A 20,346-nucleotide genomic window follows, 5' to 3' on the forward strand; every position below is an offset into this window, starting at 1 on the left:
TTGACGATAATTTCAACGTTTATAATGATATTGAAAATAATACCTTCAACCAGTTTTACTTGGAACTATGAATCCACAATTTACACAATCGGAAATATACACATTATTGAAGTATTCAGGAAAAATATTCAAGGAAAACACTCATGATGATTTTATAGTTTGCAAGACGCGTTAATACTCGTACTAGCTTTTAACAATTTCCTTAGTACCTTGAAGTTGTTATTATTATTATTATTATTATTATTATTATTATTATTATTATTATTATTATTATTATTATTATTATTATTATTATTATTATTATTATTATTATTATTATTATTTGCCAAGTTATAACCCTAGTTGGAAAAGCAGGATACTACAAACTATTTATCAAGAAATGGAAAGCATCACCGGTCCTAGTGTCTGACTATTAGGTTAGATTAACAAATTTATTCATATATCAAAAGATTCAGTAAATTAGCTTCTTTCTTTTTTTTAGGTTGAATATAAGAATGTCTGTTACTGTTCTTAAAATATTTGATTTTTCCTTGTTTTCTTTCCTTACTGGGCTATTTCCCCTGTTGGGGCCCATGAACTTATAGCATCCAGCTTTTCCAACTAGGGTTGTAGCTTAGCCAGTAATAATAATAAGAAGAAGATACTCTAATTTTTGACAGCGTGCTAACGGACTTAGGGTTTATTCTAATTGTGGTTCCAACTAATCCTTTTTTCACTATATTGGTCTGATTTGTGAACCAGTAAGTTGAAAACAATCAGCATCATGAAGTGTTGATGACATCTTATGATACCATTATCTTGTAGTGAATCTTTAGAAAAATCACAAGAACTTTGATCCGGTTTTTGGTCGATGGTGAGATGTTTTGGAATTCAAAAGTACTGTTACTTCGTCATTATCTAATGGTAAAGTCTGAAGATGTTTAACACCTCCTATCGTCCTATAGATAACGCCTCGGGATTAAAACTACTAAGATAAAACAAGTTTCATGGTAAATCTCACAGTCTTGCATAATCTTTTAATATGTAAATTATTCGAAGTAGGGAGCCCAAATGGAGACAGGGTTATAAAGAAGAAACAGAAATTAAGACTATTAAGAGTATTTCGATAGACATTTTTAAGATAATTCTACTCGAGAAGTACGAATCTTAATATTATTTCGAGTTAAACAAAGTATTCATCTGCGTTAATCTTCTGAAAACTTCCCCCTATTTTCTTTTCTTCATCAGACTACCTCAGACATACTTTCTGTTTTTCCATTGCTGTTGAGTCTAGAAACTCGTCAATTATAGTTTATACTCAGTGTCAATTTTTAAGGATCATCTACTCTCTCTCTCTCTCTCTCTCTCTCTCTCTCTCTCTCTCTCTCTCTCTCTCTCTCTCTCTCTCTCTCTCTCTCTCTCTCTCTCTCTCTCTCTCTCTCTCTCTCTCTCTCTCACTGTACAGTAATTTATCTGGCTTTTTATTTTGGCAATCTGTTTATTCTTTTATGTTCTACATTAAAGTCGTTTAAATCTTTTCAGTAAAACCATTTTTTAGGGGAAACTTACAACTGCAATCCATACATACACCACGAATTGTAGATTGGACTGGATTGAGAAAAGGAGAGACCTAGTACGAGCGGCAATGGACCATAAAAGGGTGATCAATGTTATGAATATTAACCTCTGTTAATTTTCTACTTACCCAAGATGGCCTCTCTTTCGGTGCAGATTTGTAGAGGGATTTGATCATTTTAGTGTTCATGTAAGCCAACAGCAAACGGACAGTCATTTTGTCTTGTTTCTCTTTGATTAACACGAGATAAAAGATGCTCAGTACCACCCAGCTCAGTCCTATCGAGGACACACAGCAAATGATGAAATACATCAAAAGGTATTTGAGGAAAAGATAAATATCAAAGTGTTTATGCATCCTCTTGTCTGTCCACACCAGTAATTGGGAGATTTTCTGCACGGCATATTCGAAAATATCGTATGACACTGTTCGTAAATAATCAACGGTTTCTGACAAACTAAATTCCTTCATTTCACTTGGCTTTAGAAACACGCCTGGGAGATTATGCTTTGTTTTCACGAAATATAAGTGCATTATACTTCAAGTGAATGCCATTTCTTATTAACTCAATGTTTTCAGGTAGGCCTACATGTTAGGACATTGTTGATGGAATATACCGAAAGACGGTTGCTGTAAAGGTACCTTGCACTGATACATCCCGCGGAGTAAGTATAGACCGACATGAAGCTAAAAAAGGGATAGCCATGTTAAGGCACGTTATCTCTGTTCTTCATGAGCTACCGTCTGATAAAAATCACTCTAGATAAGATAACACAAAAGTAACGCTATTGGCTTATCATATCTATCAATAAGCTTTTTGTATGCCAATCTATACTAAGGGACACATTACCAGAATATGCAGTTCAAAATTGAATTAGAATGATGCTGTGTTCACAAGAGATTAGTTCACCAAACTTTTAACTGGGCTATCCAAGGCAATAGAAGAGTTGGAAGACACATGCATACATGGCTGAGGACTATGAAACGTGAAGTAAGAGATGATGAATGGATAGAGATGACTGATGTAATCTAACAGAGGCCCTTTGCGTCAATGGGCGTAGAAGATGATGATGTATCTAAAAGCATATGCTTGTATATGTATGCACTGGTATGTATAATTTTAAGTGAATGCGATTGCGTAAGTGGCGTTAATGTGTTTTCTGTAGGAATACTTGTATTTTCTCAGCTTCTTTAGATTCTCTTTGGTTTTAGACTCAATGATATATATATATATATATATATATATATATATATATATATATATATATATATATATATATATTAGTCTATCACTACAACACTGTTTCAAGAAAACTATGTCCTCAAGTAATTGCTGAGTAATATTAGTTTACAATTCCTTCTATATATGAGGGTCTACAAAAATAATTATTGGGTATTTTGAAAATATAATCTATAAAAATTAGCAACATCCAGTAGCAGCAACCAGCTATTAGCAGCAACAGCAGAACATCATCCAAAAAACAGCAGCAATGCTAGTAAGTAGCAATACCAACTGTAGGCGACTAAGCCGCAGCAATAACAACAGCAGGAACAGAACGTCAATGGCAAAAGCAGTAACAGCAGAATGGGCAGCAAGCAGCGGCATCAATAGAAATAGTAGGAAGCAGCAGCATTAATAGAAGTAGCAGCAAGCCACCGTAGCAACAGCAGCCAGTAACAGGAGTATGAGGAAGCAAGGAGCAGCCAGTAGCATAAGCATCATACAGCAGCAGCAAACCTAATTGGTAGCACCCATCACCAGCAGCAGCAATTACCGCCAGCAAGTAGCAGTAACAGTACCACCAGTAGCAGCAGTAGTAATATCCAAAAAGCAGCAGCAATGGCAGTAAGCAGCAGTAACAACATTCAAAGTCGGCAGTAGCAATGGCAATCAACAGCAGAACCAAAAGTAGTAGATACATCACCATGAGCCACAAGCAGCAGCAGCCGCAGCTGCTTCCTGCTGCTGCCATGGGTGCTAATGCCGCCTCTTCGGCCGCTGCTTCTGCTTGCTGCTGCTTTAGCTGCCTCTGCTTGTTGCCTCTGCTATAGTTATTGCTGCTATTGGTGATAATGCAGCTTCTGCTGCTATGCTATGGCCTCCCCTGCCAAATAGAGCTGCTGCTATGGCTACTGCTGCTATATGCTGCTGATGATGTTATGGCAGCAGCTACAATAGTTGGATAAAGCAGTAGCAAAAGTAGCTTGCAGCATTACCTGCTGAAAAGTAAACAGACGATAATTATGGGTTTAATTGTATGTACTGCCACTACATTCATACATTGTATCCTTATTTATAGTTTCTATTTTTTCTATATCTATGCCATCACTATTTCTGTGCAGTATTTAAGCCCTCTTCTTTTTTAATCAGTCAATTTTATATTCATCATGTTTTCTAACTTGCCAATATTTTTTACTATCTTTTGATGTGTAGTTAAGCAAAAATAAGTTTATTTCTACTGTTGTTCAAATCTCTCTCTCTCTCTCTCTCTCTCTCTCTCTCTCTCTCTCTCTCTCTCTCTCTCTCTCTCTCTCTCTCTCTCTCTCTCTCTGAATAGATTAGATATCTTCCTTGCTTCCTGAGACAATTTCTCAGATATTTAATCTTTCCAATTATTGCCCATTTTATGCCTGCTACTTTACATTTTCACTATAATTGGCCTCAGTAGTAATTGATAACAATTGCTTTGGCAAGCAATATCCCTACATCTGACTCACCTATTCTACTGATCTGGTTTATCATCATTTCTATGGTTTCTTTTTCTTTTTGTTTCCTTATCAAATACTTTTTTTTCAACCTTTTCTTTAACATCAGCTATTTCTGTTCGAGTCCATTACCATATCGAATGCATCACGCCTTGCCTTTTTTAAAACAAAAATTTACTTTATTTGGTAAAAAAAAATATAAATGATTTTATAACCAAATTTATATATAAATGCATTTTCAAAACTTTATAACTCATAGAATAATGTTCTGAGTTTTGACAAGTTCTTTAACACATTGAATGCATCATACTTTGACTTTTCTAAAATGAACATCTACTGCGTTCGGAAGAAAATATAAATAATTTTATAATCAATTTTATATAAAAATCCACTTTAAAAACTTTTATAACTCATAAAATAATATTTTGAGTTTCGAAAACTTTACTCACGTCACCCATTGTCTTTTCTAAAATAAAAATCTACTTCATCCGGTAGAAAATATAAATGATTTTTATAAACAATTTTATATAAAATAAATTTTCAAAACTTTATAACTCATAAAATAATATTTTGATTTTTGACAAGTTTACTTAGGTCACTCACGAAAGAGTCACGTCTGTCAGTGTAGTTTTAAATTCCGTGTTCGTAACTTGTGCTACTCTTTGCGGACAGGTGATATTTTCTTTAAATTTATTTTATATCAACTTCACATTATCATATTAATATCGGTATATCCATAAAGCCTGAATAAGGTACAGTTTTAGAATATTTATTAGAACGTTTTAGAGTTAATATCGTTTACGGGGAACTACATTTTCGTTAGCCTAGGCCTAAGTGTTAGATCAAAGTAAGTCTTAGAGAACATTTATGTCTTTCTCTTGTCTAATTGTTAAATGCCTTGCATTTTGGTATTTGCTGCTTTGAAAAGCTTAATTATCCCAAAGTGTTTTGTATAGGGAAAAGTTACTTTTTAATAGGAAAGGTTTCCCCGACCGTAAGTTCAGTAATACCTAGGTAAAATCAATTTAGGTATATATATTAAACAGCTATATTCAAAATGTAAATAAAGGAAGAAATTCATAATTTATTTGGATAAAATGTTTATAAAACATTAAATTATGGTAAGGATGGTACAGGGATAAGATCAAGCCTTGCCTAACCTAATATAGTACTCGGGTTGCTAACCTGACATGGAGGTTCATCACTAACGAACCCTTCCACCGGATCTCGAATGCCAGAAGTCTTAGAAAATAGAAATTTTAACCTAACCTAACCTAGTTCGTGTCCTTACACCTGCCTTTCATCCCAGACGTCCCACCGTTAATCTGACCTAGAGTGCCGCAAGTAATAGTGGCCTCCCCAGTAAACCGCTTAAGCTCATGGTCCTGGGCGGGGATCGATCTGTCGTCATACTTTTGCTTGTGAAACACGTTACTGCTGTACTAGTCAGGTTCGTTTCTGATTACTGTAATGTGTTCGTAATATTTCAGGATGGAGTCTCCTTGCGCTATGGGCGCTACCTCTAAAGTGTCCGAGTGTGAAAGCGAGGAAGGCTTAGCAGAAAATAGCAAAAGCAAAGTTAACCTCAGCATTGGACTCGATATATCTGTAAGTAGTGTTACATCTTCGTTGTACTTCTCATATTTGCTTTACAGTACCTGTACTTTTAAAAAGATTTTGCTTGAGACTTTCAAGAGTAATACACCTACTATTTGATTGCGGAATCTGCCAGCTTTTGGTATGAAAAGTATTATTTTGAGAAGGATTATTTCTTGATCATCTTTTAAATCTTTTGATTAGTTCAAGGTCTGTCACTTAGCCATAAATAGCTAAAATACTATATGTGACTAGCTAAAATACTATTTGACTGACAGCTACCTCTCTTTCAAGCTGTTTGTACTTCTCTGTTATTTATCTAATATAGATAAACAACACTTTGTTTGTGAACATCTTAAACAATACATAACTAGGATGAGTACAGTATACAGTACAAATACTATTGATTTTGTAGTGATAGTTTAGGATCACGCACTGACTTGAGATCTGTGGGCATATAACCTAAATATATAAATTAATTGTCGCTTAACAAACGAATGTTTTTTCATATCAGAATTCAAGATTATTAGAGATATGCCATTGCAAATTTATGATTCTCAATACCTAAAGGCGCTACTGAATGCTTTAAAAGTTTATATATTATCTCTGTATCTTTAAAAATCTACAGTACAGTACATTAGGTTTTTTATGCTAAACATTATACAAAGTTATTTTAAATGTTGACATGGTTTACTTATGAACCTGTTAATATATCGGGAGATAATGGTGTCCAAGGGAAAAAAAATAATTAAAATGAGGGCAGAAGATTACCAAAACCATTAGGAGGGCTAAAGTGCCATTTTATGTGGACAACAAATAGAAATGGAGTGATGCTATTGGAAGTAGATGGTGGCCTAGGTCAATGTAGAGATGAGCGAGTGTATCTTGATCAGTTAAATGTTCTTAAAATATTTTACTTTTCCTTGTTTCCTTTCCTCACTGGGCCATTTTCCCTGTTGGGGTCCTTGGGCTTATAGCATCCTGCCTTTCCAACCTGGGTTGTAGTTTAGCAAGTAATGATAATAATAATAACGATAAGAGAAAAAGTATGGCTGATTGTTACTAGTGGTGAAAGGGTTACCATAGTTTGGTAAATTTTGTATAAATGACTGTTCAGGTTATAAAGAAGGGAAATAAGATGGGTTTGATCTGTTTTAATTTACTATCCAATTCGTTATTCCATAATGGTTGTAATTTATCAAAAATTACGAATAGTAGTCTGATTAAGTAGCTGACCTAGGTTATTGAGGAATGTGTGAATGAGGGAAAGATCCTAAAGGAATAGGGTAATTGTGTAGGAGACCTCCGCGCTCGATTTAAAAGTTTCTAAAAGTAGAAAACGAAAGAAAACAGTAAATTAGAGCTACAGTTACCTTGAAACTGTGAGATAATCCTCCTACAACCACCTAACTCTTACACAGAAAATGTAAGCATAAACCTACTACTACAATTATGGGGGACCCCAGTGGGAAGCGGGGTTTTTGGGTGGGGGGAGGAGGAGAAAAGTGATTTTTCGGGGCACTACCGAACCTAATACAACTACCTACCCTACCCTGGGGGCCATGTACCCCTACCTAGGCCTACCGGGGGGGGGGGCTCCGCCCCCCTTGCGACCCCCCCCTTAAGGCCACAGTAATTTTCAGGGCACCACCGAACCTAAGACACCCACCTAACCTAGCCTATGGGGCCCTGTACCCCTACCTAGGCCTACCGGGGGGAGGGGGGGGGCTCCGCCCCCCCTGCGACCCCCCCTTAAGGCCACAGTAACCATGTACCTTTGAAACAAGACACGAAAAAATTGCACCTCCTCTTCCTTTTCCCACGAGTAACCACACTACGATCACACCGGAATGCTAATTTGTTGTAATCTATACGGCACACATTTTCACAATTAGGGCACTTTTTCTCTGCCAAAATCAAACCATGACGTTGAGCAAATGCAATTAGCAAATTAACTTTCCCTGAATAATGTACACAAAAATCCCCATAAGAAATAAAGCAATTGTCACAAGTGACACAGTCGGAACGGGATGAAGGTCCTGCTAATTGCTCCATACTTCACGGCAAAATGAGCTTTTCAGTTTGAAGGGAGATCCGAGACGTGCAAAAATATTCCTCCGCGGAACTTCACGTAAACTGTGGTAACTGGTGGAAAAATAGCAGGGATAAGTGAAGTAATAAGTGTCAGCATTGGCTAGATTTGTAAAAACCGCCATGATTGGTTTTCAAACAGTGTGACGTCAAGAAAACACCTGTTATTGGTTAGAATAGCATTGAGAACTAGTCTGCCATACGCAGTAAGGCGGTGAAACAGCTCATTTTAGCCAAGACATCACACAGTAAACAAAAACAAACACTTAGAAAAAATCCAAGTGAAACATAACTATACACACGAATATCTTCGTTAAATAGAAGCTGCTCATATATTGACTATTATATAAGCGTTCTATAGGATATAATAGTAAATTGTAGGTGTTTAAATTCTTCAAGATCTTCCGCGGAGCTCTCTTACACATTTACCAGGAATAGTCCCAAGGAATACATGTAACAACTGTAAAACTAACTGGTTCACATTACTGCAGCAATATTACATGGTGCGTACGTAGGCCACTTTCTGGTGTCATCAGTTTTCAGGAAGTATATAAGTTCAAATGCTTAGCCATCCTTAGGATTAATTAACGTCATCCTTAATCTAATAAATTTAGGGCATGTCTTTATTATGTTGAATATAGTTTTTGATTGAAAAGTACCTTCACTAGTTGAGAGCTTGGGTATGAGTACCGTGTTTTATTATCTGTAACTAGCACATAGAGCTAAATTGAGTTTATTATACATATACTTGTAATTGTAAGGAAAATATTAAGGTGCTGTTTAGTAAATTCGAAATGAATTACTGTATATGAATTCTAGAGTAATCAATCATATAAATGTGGTAGGCTAGCATGGAAATATTGAAATCATGAATGTTGATTTTCCAGGATGATTGTATACTGAGAGAAGGTCCTCCATTATGTAATCTTTCAGTTTCACCGATATTTGGGAAGAACTTGCTATCCAAAGGTAAGTAATTTACAGTTTTCAATATTTAACTTACCCGGTGATTATAATAGCTGCAACTCTGTTGCTCGACAGAAAACTCTACGGAAAAATTCGCCAGCGATCGCTACACAGGTAGGGGGTGTACTCAACAGCGCCATCTGTCGTTCAGATACCCATTACTCATTGTAAACAAAGAACTCAATTTTCTCTCTGTCGGGCTACCGGCAAGACCTACTAATTCGCTGTTGCTAACTGGATTTGTTTTCACAACTATTTGATGAAGTACACTATTCTAGTTTTGAGCTTTCGCTATGCAGATGTGTTATCTTCATCTTAAAACTTGAACTCGTTTTGGATAGATTTAATTATGGTGACAAAGAGAGTATGGACTTTTTCACTTTTAAATGGCCGACCCTTCCCTTAGACGGAAGTGTGTTTAGGCTTTTAGTAATTATCTTATCACGTTATAGATTTTCCTATATATATTTTATATATCTCCGCCTTTATTAGGCCTCTTCGATTAACTTTCCATTTATTATAAACATATAAAAATAATTTTAATGTTTTGTTTATATAGACCTTTCCTGAGAGTAGGCGGTCCTAACTTGGAAACCTAAGTTAATCAACGTTGAGCCCTTTATATCGTAATTAGCTTTTAAAGAGCTAAGGATTTAAAACTTTTTAAATGTAATATTTTATGAAAGAATTTCTTTGATAGTCTTCGTACTGTTTTCAAAGATGAACTAACGTTTAGTTTTTTATGCTACGCAGTTGTTGACGTTCAGGACGTTCAACATGCGCTCTATCGTTACGATAGAGAGAGAGTGTATCACGGTTTCACTTTGCAGTAAGAGTAAATCGATTCTGACGTTTTGTTCATTCTTTCTTAGCTTATATGTTTTAAATTCTAATTTAAAGGAACTTTTTATTTGAAAAACCTTTCAGTTTTTTCCTTTTGTCAAATAACATGTTTTTTTTTTGATGATATATTATTGGGCTCTTCTCTTAGGTGCGAAATCAAGAGAGAAAGAGAGAGAGAGATAGAGACGGAGGGAGAGAGAGGAGAGAAAACGTTCCGTTCAAGCGGGTAACGTTGTTCTCGTGTTACTCACGTCCCTAGTCGCTGTACGGGGAGGAAGGATAAAACGTTTTTAGGTTTTTATTCTCGTCCCCAGGCTATGTGCGGTGAGATTGAAAACGTAGTTATATGAACTAGTGTTTAGTCTCTTTCCCAGCCACTGATTTTTCTTTTTATCTTAAAATATGTTTTCTGTTTTTTTGCTGGTATTATGAGCTTGCATTATACGACTAATTTCGCAATTACTACCTTTTAATGAAGGGTAGAATTGCGTGTTTCAGGTAGAAATAAGTGCAAAACAGAAAATCGAAGTGATAAAGTGATATGCGCAAAGTGTTACAGTGTTGCGTCCGAGGCGCAAAGTGTTACAGTGTTGCGTCCGAGGGTTCGTCTGTTCGTGCCTGTCGTTCACCTAGTCCGGGACCTCTTACAAGCTCCCAAGCCCAGGGGAGAAGTAATGTCAAACGACTTATGGGTTCGAGAGGCCTTGACCAACGAACAGACGTTTTTCCCTCTATGGTATCGGGTGTATCTTACCAAGATCACCCCTACCATAAGACGAGAGAGACGTTGTTTCTCCTCGCCATCCGTAGGCTTTTCGCATAAGAAACCTGTCACAAGGTTTCGAAGCCCTTAAGCGAAAGTCAGTCCTTTCAGGACAGGTCCAGCGTCCTGGTTACAGCCATTAGGACAGCTCTGACCCTATGCAGTCATCGGATAACTGCTCGCCGCCTAACAAAAGCGTAACACAGACTCCGAGAGTCTTTTTTTGTAGGCAGAGTGTTGCGGTCACAGACGTTACCCTCGTCTATTACCACAACCATTTCCGTTGATCCTTAAGGGGTTTTATGGCAAAACATGCAGTATATGCTTGCCTCCCTTATGGAAGACTATTCTGCCGATTAGTCCGTTGAGTCTAGCCGTTTATCTCATCGATATCCTGGCTTTCAGCCAACCTAACGTTCCTTTGTGCTTACTGTTGACGTTGGCGTAGCTTAGTCACGTCAGTCAGGTTGTTTAGAACCACACTCGATGCGGTCTCGTGTGGTTTTTCAGCCGCATTTGGACGTTAGGCCACTGGCTGATGCTCCTGTTGACGTTCAAGACGTTCACTAACAATCGTAGTTGACTTGTTTTGACGCTGTGCGTCAACCTCCGCATTCTAGAGTTGTTTTGACTGCTTAGTCTAGGCAGTCAAAGCAGTCTCGAGTGGACGCTGTGCGTTCTCACACACCTGTTGTGGTTGACAGTTCAGTTGTTGACAGTTCACAGACTGTCAAGCAGTTACATGACGTTGCGTTCTGGTCCGCTACTAATGCACCAGTGAGAGACTCGGCTTTTATCGGACAAGGTTCCTGTAGATGAGGAAGTTGCTGTTCTCCCTCCTACTGATATTCCCTTGAGGACTCTGTCAGATGGAGAGGAGCCTAAAGCTGCTTAGCCTCCTATGGACTTTAATTAAATCATGATGATTTTTTTTAAGGATCTTCGTCCGGATCTTTTTGTAACTGCTGCTCCTCGTTCGCCTAAACGTCAGAGCTTACACTAGGCCTAGCTACTTCGAAGCCGTTGTTTTTAAGCTAGTGCTCTCTCGCTCTCCTAGAGAGCGTTACGTTGGCTAGGCGACTGGTTTTTCACCAGGAGGAGTTTGGGGAATTCAGCCTTTGCTTTCCCTTCTTTTAAACTGGTTTATAGAGCGAGAGTCTGATATGACACGAGAGAAGTTCTCGGCTTGGGAGTTCATGCCTCTGCCCAGATAGACTTCTCAATTCTGGTAGACTCTCCCTGGCACCTAGCCAGGAGACGCTCCAAGTTGTTTACAGGTCAACTTCACAGCTGTTGTCGAGCCTTTGAAGTTTTGCTGTACTATTATGTCACGCATAACAAGGCTTTCAGGGATGGTAACGGTTCCGCCTCAGTCGCTAACCCCGTCTGTTGCCACACCTGCTCCCGTAGACCCTAAATGGGCTTTGCTGCAAGACATGCAGTCCAAGCTTGCGTCCTTGATAGAGGACTTAAATGCGGAGAAGAACCTTCTGGCCAACAACCTTCCAACCGGTCGGTTGTGCGCCCTGTTGACGCTGAGGTAACCTACTCGCGTCTGCCAGTTGAGGTGGTTCCTCCACCGATGCGACCCAGTGTGGGTTGCCAGCCGCACGTTGACATTAAGCGACGCTTGGAGGTGGTTGTTGACGTTCAGGACGTTCAACAACCAGCAGAGGTGACTTGTTTTGACGCAGTGCGTCAACCTCAGCAACCCGGTAGGGTGTTGACTGCACAACCCAGACGGTCTAGACAGTCTCGGGTTGACGCTGTGCTTCCTCGCGCACCCATGGTTGTTGACAGTTCACAGACTGTGCAGCAGTTCCATGATATTGCGTCCGGCTCCGTCACGCATCCACCAGTGCGACCGGATTCAGCGAGCCAGACGTTGCCCACTCCGTTGCCGTTTCCTCATCAGTTTCGGATAAGGAACCCTCTGATGAGGACGTTGCTGAACAACAAGACGATCAGCCCCCAGCCCTGCTATCCATCCAGAAGATGCTGAAGAAGGAACGCTGCTCAGTCAGGCTGTGGATGAGTCTGGTAGGGACACTGTCATCCGTGGATCAATTTGTGTCACTAGGAAGACTACACCTCCGTCCTCTTCAATACCATCTAGCTTTTCACTGGAAAAAGGACAAGACGCCAGAAGCGGTCTCGATCCCGGTTTCCGAAAAGATAGTCTTGTCTGACTTGGTGAAAGGACAATATCAACCTAAGAGAGGGTCTTCCCCTGGCTGTTCAGACTCCCAACCACGTTCTCTTCTCGGACGCATCGGACGTAGGCTGGGGTGCGACATTAGACGGTCGGGAATGCTCGGGGATATGGAACTCGAGTCAAAGGACAATGCATTTCAACTGCAAGGAGCTACTGGCAGTACGTCTGGCCTGGAAAAGCTTCTGGTCTCTCCTTCAAGGCAAAGTGGTGGAGGTGAACTCGGACAACACCACGGCTTTGGCGTACATCTCCAAGCAAGGAGGGACCTACTCTCTGACGTTGTACGAGATCGCAAGGGACCTCCTCACCTGGTCAAAAGGTCTAAACATATCACTAGTAACGAGGTTCATCCAAGGCAACTTGAATGTCATGGCAGATTGTCTCAGTCGGAAGGGACAAATAATTCCAACAGAATGGACCCTCCACAAGGATGTATGCAAGAGACTTTGGGCCACCTGGGGCCAGCCAACCATAGATCTCTTCGCAACCTCGATGACCAAGAGGCTCCCAATATTTTGCTCACCAATCCTGGACCCAGCAGCAGTTCATATAGATGCCTTTCTCCTAGATTGGTCACATCTAGATCTATATGCATTCCCTCCGTTCAAGATTGTCAACAAGGTACTGCAGAAGTTCGCCTCTCACGAAGGGACAAGGTTGACGCTAGTTGCTCCCCTCTGGCCCGCGAGAGAATGGTTCACCGAGGTACTTCGATGGCTAGTAGACGTTCCCAGAACACTTCCCCTAAGGGTGGACCTTCTACGTCAGCCACACGTAAAGAAGGTACACCAAGGCCTCCACGCTCTTCGTCTGACTGCCTTCAGACTATCGAAAGACTCTCGAGAGCTAGAGGCTTTTCGAAGGAGGCAGCCAGAGCGATTGCTAGAGCAAGGAGAACATCCACCCTTAGAGTCTACCAATCGAAGTGGGAAATCTTCCGAAACTGGTGCAAGTCAGTATCCGTATCCTCGACCAGTACCTCTGTAACTCAAATAGCTGACTTCCTCTTATATCTGAGGAAAGAACGATCTCTTTCAGTTCCCACTATCAAGGGTTACAGAAGCATGTTGGCATCAGTCTTCCATCACAGAGGCTTAGATCTTTCCAACAATAAAGATCTACAGGACCTCCTTAAGTCTTTTGAGACCACGAAGGAGCGTCGTTTGGTTACACCTGGTTGGAATTTAGACGTGGTACTAAGATTCCTTATGTCAGACAGGTTCGAGCCGCTACAATCAGCCTCCCTGAAAGATCTGACCTTAAAGACACTTTTCCTGGTTTGCTTAGCCACAGCTAAAAGAGTCAGTGAGATTCATGCCTTCAGCAAGAACATCGGATTCTCATCTGAAACGGCTACATGTTCTCTACAACTTGGTTTTCTAGCCAAAAACGAGCTGCCTTCTCGACCTTGGCCAAATCGTTCGATATTCCAAGCTTATCGTATGGTTGGAAATGAACTAGAAAGAGTCTTATGCCCTGTAAGAGCTCTTAAGTTCTATTTAAAACGAACTAAACCTTTACGAGGCCCGTCTGAAGCTTTATGGTGTTCAGTTAAGAAACCATCTTTGCCTATGTCAAAGAATGCTTTATCCTATTTTATCAGACTGTTAATACGAGAAGCTCATTCCCATCTGAGTGAGGAAGACCAAGCTTTGCTGAAGGTAAGGACAAACGAAGTTAGAGCTGTCGCAACTTCCGTGGCCTTTAAACAAAATAGATCTCTGCAAAGTATAATCGACGCAACCTATTGGAAAAGCAAGTCAGTGTTCGCGTCTTTTTATCTTAAGGATGTCCAGTCTCTTTACGAGAACTGCTACACTCTGGGACCATTCGTAGCAGCGAGTGCAGTAGTGGGTGAGGGCTCAACCACTACAATTCCCTAATTCCATAACCTTTTTAATCTTTCTCTTGAAATGTTTTTATTGTTTTTGGGTTGTCCGGAAGGCTAAGAAGCCTTTCGCATCCTAGTTGATTTGGCGGGTGGTCAAAGTCATTTCTTGAGAAGCGCCTAGATTAGAGGTTTTGATGAGGTCCTGTTGTATGGGTTGCAACCCTTGATACTTCAGCTCCTAGGGGTCGCTCAGCATCCTAAGAGGATCGCGAGGCTCCGTAAGGAAGACGTACTTAAAAAGGCAGAGTAATTGTTCAAGTCGACTTCCTTACCAGGTACCTATTTATTTTGTTTAGTTATTTTGATAACTTCTAAAATGAAATAAAAATTCTTAGCTCATATGATGTAAACATATTTTGCTGGTCTCTACCCACCCCCCTGGGTGTGAATCAGCTATTATAATCACCGGCTAAGTTAAATATTGAAAAATGTTATTTTGATAATAAAATAAATTTTTGAATATACTTACCCGGTGATTATAAATTAAAGGACCCTCCCTTCCTCCCCAATAGAGACACAGTGGACCGAGGAGAAAATTGAGTTCTTTGTTTACAATGAGTAATGGGTATCTGAACGACAGATGGCGCTGTTGAGTACACCCCCTACCTGTGTAGCGATCGCTGGCGAATTTTTCTGTAGAGTTTTCTGTCGAGCAACAGAGTTGCAGCTATTATAATCACCGGGTAAGTATATTAAAAAATTTATTTTATTATCAAAATAACATTTTATGAATATGTCTAATAATAAAGGTTTGTTATTCCTAGGCAAATACAAACTTTTGAGTCATTTATATGGGTTTAATACAATCAAAAAGAAAGAAAAAGTTGTGTAACTGGCAACTATAAAAAAAAGCAGACAATGTATACATATTTCATTCCAAAAGGGAAACTTTAACAGTGTAGAATATTATATAAAAGCCCATTATTGATTATAAAATTATTTTAATAACTACCACAAAAGATCTCTGAAATGCACCTGAACACTCGATACATTATATGCAACGTGTAATGAAATGCCGTCGGAATATTGTTGGTAATTTAATCCTTTTCAACTATCTTAGCCAGTTGAAAAGGGAGAGGAACCATGGAAACCAGAATTACCGTATATTAAGAAGTTGCTTAGTATAGTAAATGCCCAGTTGTAATCTCTTCATCTTCCATGATTGTGCTAGTTCCTTCTACATCCCCAACTCCATATGGGATACTCCTCCATCAATCTTACTGGGCCTGATGCTCCCCAGGACTAGGAGGATTTAATTATAGTTGTGAGAGGATCTCCTCCAGAATAAGAAGGTACGCTTCTCTTCGACAGAGTATGACGGTTAGATGGGTACCCCTCTTCTCTTTATTTATGACCAGGCATTGGGGAGGGTATTGTGAGATGAAAGGATGTTGCTGTCTTTTGAGAAGTTACCTGTTAAAAGTTGTAGGACCCCTTAACGGCTGACCAAACAGTTTGATGTTGGATCATTCGTTAGGTATTTCTGTTTTCTTTGCTCTCGTATAGGATAACATGACATACTACAGTACACTTCTCACATAAGTGGATAGCTACTGTAACTCTGTAATGGTTAGTGTTCCACATGGAAAGTGTAGAAGAGAAACTATTTGTTGTAAAAATTCTAGAAAAATTTACTCCAAAGTTAATCTATTAGTCTTTGGTTGGGATTTAACTCAACCATGGTGTTCACATCCTGGGGTTGGAGTTGTCTCGCTTGTTTTTTCAAATGGGGATTCAGGGCAGCTTTATAGAAGGGCTAGAGATACTTTTTTTTCGTATAGGGCTGCTTTCTCTACTTGGGCACGGTTAAAGGTTTAAAGGTCGCTCACGAACGGCAGGGACTAGGGACATGCCAACATCCCAGCAACCAACCATTTATGTATATGATCAGCAACCAAGTATCCATCCAAGTTAGGAAAAGAAGAAGCCAGCCAATGGTAGGTAGACCTATTAGGCCCATAAAACCACCACCCATAGCTGGCGGGGATGAGGAGACTGAAAAGATTAGTATGACATTTTTGGGGGGATACAAGAGGGGCTCACACTCCTGACCCACATATCGTAAGTTAGAGAGATTTTATCCACTAGGCTGTCGCAAGGCTTATAAAATTCTGTTTTTCAATATTAAACTTACCCGATAATCATGTAGCTGTCAACTCCGTTGCCCGACAGAATTCTATGGAGGGATACGCCAGCTATCACAATACTAGAAGGGGGTGTACTTACCAGCGCCACCTGTGGCCAGGTACTATAGTACTTCTTGTTGACACCTCCTCAATTTTTCCTCTGTCGTGCTTCCGGCAAGACGTTCTGGGATACGCTTATGTTCTTGGAGTATTTTCACGACTTTGGTGAAGTATTTCTCTTTGATTTCGGCTGTCGCTTTACTGGAAACTTCTATATTAGCTTAGTTAGCTTTTGGAATTAATTTGATTAATTATGGTGACGAAGAGAGTATGAACTCTCTTTCACCTTTAAATGGCCGACCCTTCCCTTAGACGGAAGTGTTGGTGTCTAAGAGAGTATAGACTCTCTTTCTTAATTTTGCTTAACAAAAGTTATAGATTTATTTTATATCTCTCCGCCTCTTATAGGCCTCTTCGATTAACTTCCTTTTATTATAAACTTGTTAAAATTAATTTTTATATTTGTTTATATTCGACCTTCCTAATAGTAGGCGGTCTTTTCTTGGTACCGAAGTTAATTAACATTGAGCCCGTCATTTTGGTTTTACCTGTTAACATATTATGCTATTTTAATGTCTTTGAAAGAATTTCTTTGATAGTCTCGTACTGTTTTCAAAGTTGAACTAACGTTTAGTTTTGTCTCTGCAGTTGTTGACGTTCAGAACGTTCAACTTGCGCTCTATCGTTACGATAGAGAAAGAATTTTCACGGTTTCACGTTGCAGTAAGAGTAACCGTGTCTAGCGTTTTGTTCATTCTTTCTTAACTTAATGGTTTTAATCCTAATAAAGGAACTTTTCATTTTGGGAAATATTTCAGTTTTTTCCTTTAACAATAATATGTTTTAACGATATATATGATTGGGCTCTTCTCTCAGGTTCTAAGTCAAGAGAGAGAGAGAGAGAGAGAGAGATAGAGACGGAGGGAGAAAGAGGAGGATAAACGTTTCATTCAAGCGAGTAACGTTGTTATCGTTTTTGCTCTTCTCCCTAGTCTCTTTAGGGGAAGAAGGTAAACGTTTCTAGAGTGATCTAGTGTTTAGTCTCTTTCCAGCCACTGAATTATTTATCTTTCATTAGATTTTTCTGTTACATTGTAATTCTGTTTTCGCAATTACTAACTTTTGAGAAAGGATAGAATTGCGTGTTTCAGGTACAAACCACTTAAAGTTTCGAGTTCAGTGAAATAAGTGCAAACAGAAAATCAAAGTGATAAGTGATTAGCGCAAAGTGTGTCAGTGTTGTGCGTGAGGGCACTTCTGTGCGCGCCAGTCGTCCTCCCAGTCCGGGACCTCTTGCAAGCTCCCAAGCCCAGGGGAGAAGCAATGTCGAAGGGCAGAAGGGTTCAGCAGGCCTTGATCGGCGCACAGAAGTATCCTCGGTGGTTGTGGGCGTGTCTTACCGAGACCGTCACTCCCACCCGCAGACGATTGAGCCCTTATTTTGCTCGTCTGCAGAAGAAATTTAGGGGAGAAAACGCTGGTCTCAGGTCTCAAGACCTCTTAAACGTAAAGTCCAGACCTATGCCAGACGTACGAAGTTAGAGTTCAACAACCCGGATGCAGTCATTGGGTTAGCTCTGACTCTCCTCAGTCATCAGTTGAATGCACTCCGCCTAAGAGGAGTAAGGTTCTGCCACAACAGAGCTCGACTGTTAAGGCTTTACCTCAGCCTACTGTAGTTTCTGCCGACCCCAAGTGGACTCTACTACAGTCCATGCAAGCACAGCTTTCGGACTTGATGCGTGAGTGTCGGGCTGAGAGTGTTGCGCCTCCGCCTCCGCCTACACTCCCTCCGCCTGCGCTCGCTCCGCCTGATCGCAGTACCACCTGCCAGGCGTACGATGTTGAGCCACGTTCTGAGTTTGCTGTTCCCAGTGGTGTTCAGCCTCCGCCTTCCTTAAGGCAACCTTTACAATGGGATCAGGAGGATTATACCTCTCTTCCTCCGCCTCCACTTGCTGCTCCACCAGTGATGCAACACTCGGTTGAGGTACAACAACCTCTCCCGTCCATGAGTCAGTCTCCTCAGCTCTCGCTGCAGCGAGCTCAACCCTCCTCAAGGCAAGCACCTCAACACCTTAGCCTTGCGCCTCAGGAGCCTCAACTTGCGAGATTTTTACTGCGTTCTGCGCAGCCACTACCTTTTCGCTCTCAGCTCACACCGCAGGAACCTCAACTCGTTCCTCAGGAACTTGCTACTGCGCATCCGCCAACCACTCAGCAAGCGCAACCCTTGAGTTCAGCCACTCATGCCAGGAGTCAGCCTCCTCCACCCATGCGCCTACCTTCTGCTACTTCCTTTGATCAGCCTTTGCAGACTGAGCCTCAGGTGTTCCCTCAACAGAGTCTTGAAGAGGAAACCACAACTATTGTTGTTCCAGCTCGTTCTGACTCTGCTGTTCAGCATACCTTACCTCCATTTTCAAACCTTATGATAATGGAGGTTATTTGTATTACTTATAAAAATATATTTGTATTCCTGGCAATATATTTTTAACATATCGCAAAATATGGCAAAAATATGAATCATGAGTTATGAATGTAAGGTATATATTATGTTGATATTAAAACCCCATGCAAGCATGCATAAAGCACTCTAGCACTGGTCATGGAATTTCTGAGAAATGTTAAACGCCATGCACACGCTCTGCTTACCTTACATGCTCTGCTTACAGCATGCTCTGCATACTACATGCTCTGCATACAGCATGCTCTGCATTCAGCATGCTCTGCATACAACATGCTCTACATACAGCATGCTCTGCATACAACATGCTCTGCTTACAGCATGCTCTGCATTCAGCATGCTCTGCATACAACATGCTCTGCATACAGCATGCTCTGCATTCAGCATGCTCTGCATACAACATGCTCTACATACAGCATGCTCTGCATACAGCATACTCTGCATACAACATGCTCTGCATACCTTACCGCATGCTTCTCAGTCACACATCTTTGGTTGTTGCCAACTCACTAGACTGTCAAGCAGTTTCATAACGTTGCCTTCTAGTCTGCTGCTTTTGCACCAGTGAACCCTCACTGAGAGAACTTAGCTTTTCTAGGATATGGTCCCTGTAGATGAGAAAGTTCTTTTCTCCCTCCTTCTGATATTCCCTTGAGGACTCTGTCATTTGGAGGGAGCCTTTAGCTGCATAGCCTCCTATGGACTTTTATTTAAGCATAACATGCTTCCAGGGAAGGTAATGGTTCCACTTCAGTCGCTAATCCCGTCTGTTACCACACCTGCTCCCATAGACCTTGAGCTGTGTTGCAAGACATGCAGTCCAAGCTTAGTCCTTGTTAGAGGATTTTTTTTTTTTACGGAGTCAATGTGTCACGGGGAAGACGTTCAACAACCAACAGAAGTGACTTGTTGTGACGCAGTGCGGCAACCTCAGCAACCCGATAAGGAGTTTGTCTGTACGACCCAGACAGTCTAGACAGATTCGGGTTGTCACTGTACTTCCTCGCTTGCCCATGATTGACAGTTCACAGACTGTGCAGCAGTACCATGATCTTGTGTCCGGCTCC

The 20,346-nt window shown here is 40.4% G+C and overlaps 1 protein-coding gene across 1 annotated transcript in view; it reads left to right on the plus strand.

The window, feature by feature from the left end:
- Positions 1 to 4,893: 4,893 nt before the first annotated feature.
- The window catches only part of LOC137631573 (uncharacterized), a 43,027-nt gene continuing 27,574 nt past the window's right edge, over positions 4,894 to 20,346 (plus strand). Inside the window, exons 1-3 of the mRNA XM_068363395.1 lie at positions 4,894 to 4,933; positions 5,752 to 5,869; positions 8,836 to 8,917. Coding sequence (XP_068219496.1) covers positions 5,753 to 5,869; positions 8,836 to 8,917 — 199 coding nt within the window. The 5' untranslated portion in view covers positions 4,894 to 4,933; position 5,752. The remainder of the gene's footprint in view (positions 4,934 to 5,751; positions 5,870 to 8,835; positions 8,918 to 20,346) is intronic.

This window comes from Palaemon carinicauda, chromosome 40 (assembly GCF_036898095.1).
Source record: "Palaemon carinicauda isolate YSFRI2023 chromosome 40, ASM3689809v2, whole genome shotgun sequence".
Lineage (NCBI taxonomy): Eukaryota > Metazoa > Arthropoda > Malacostraca > Decapoda > Palaemonidae > Palaemon > Palaemon carinicauda.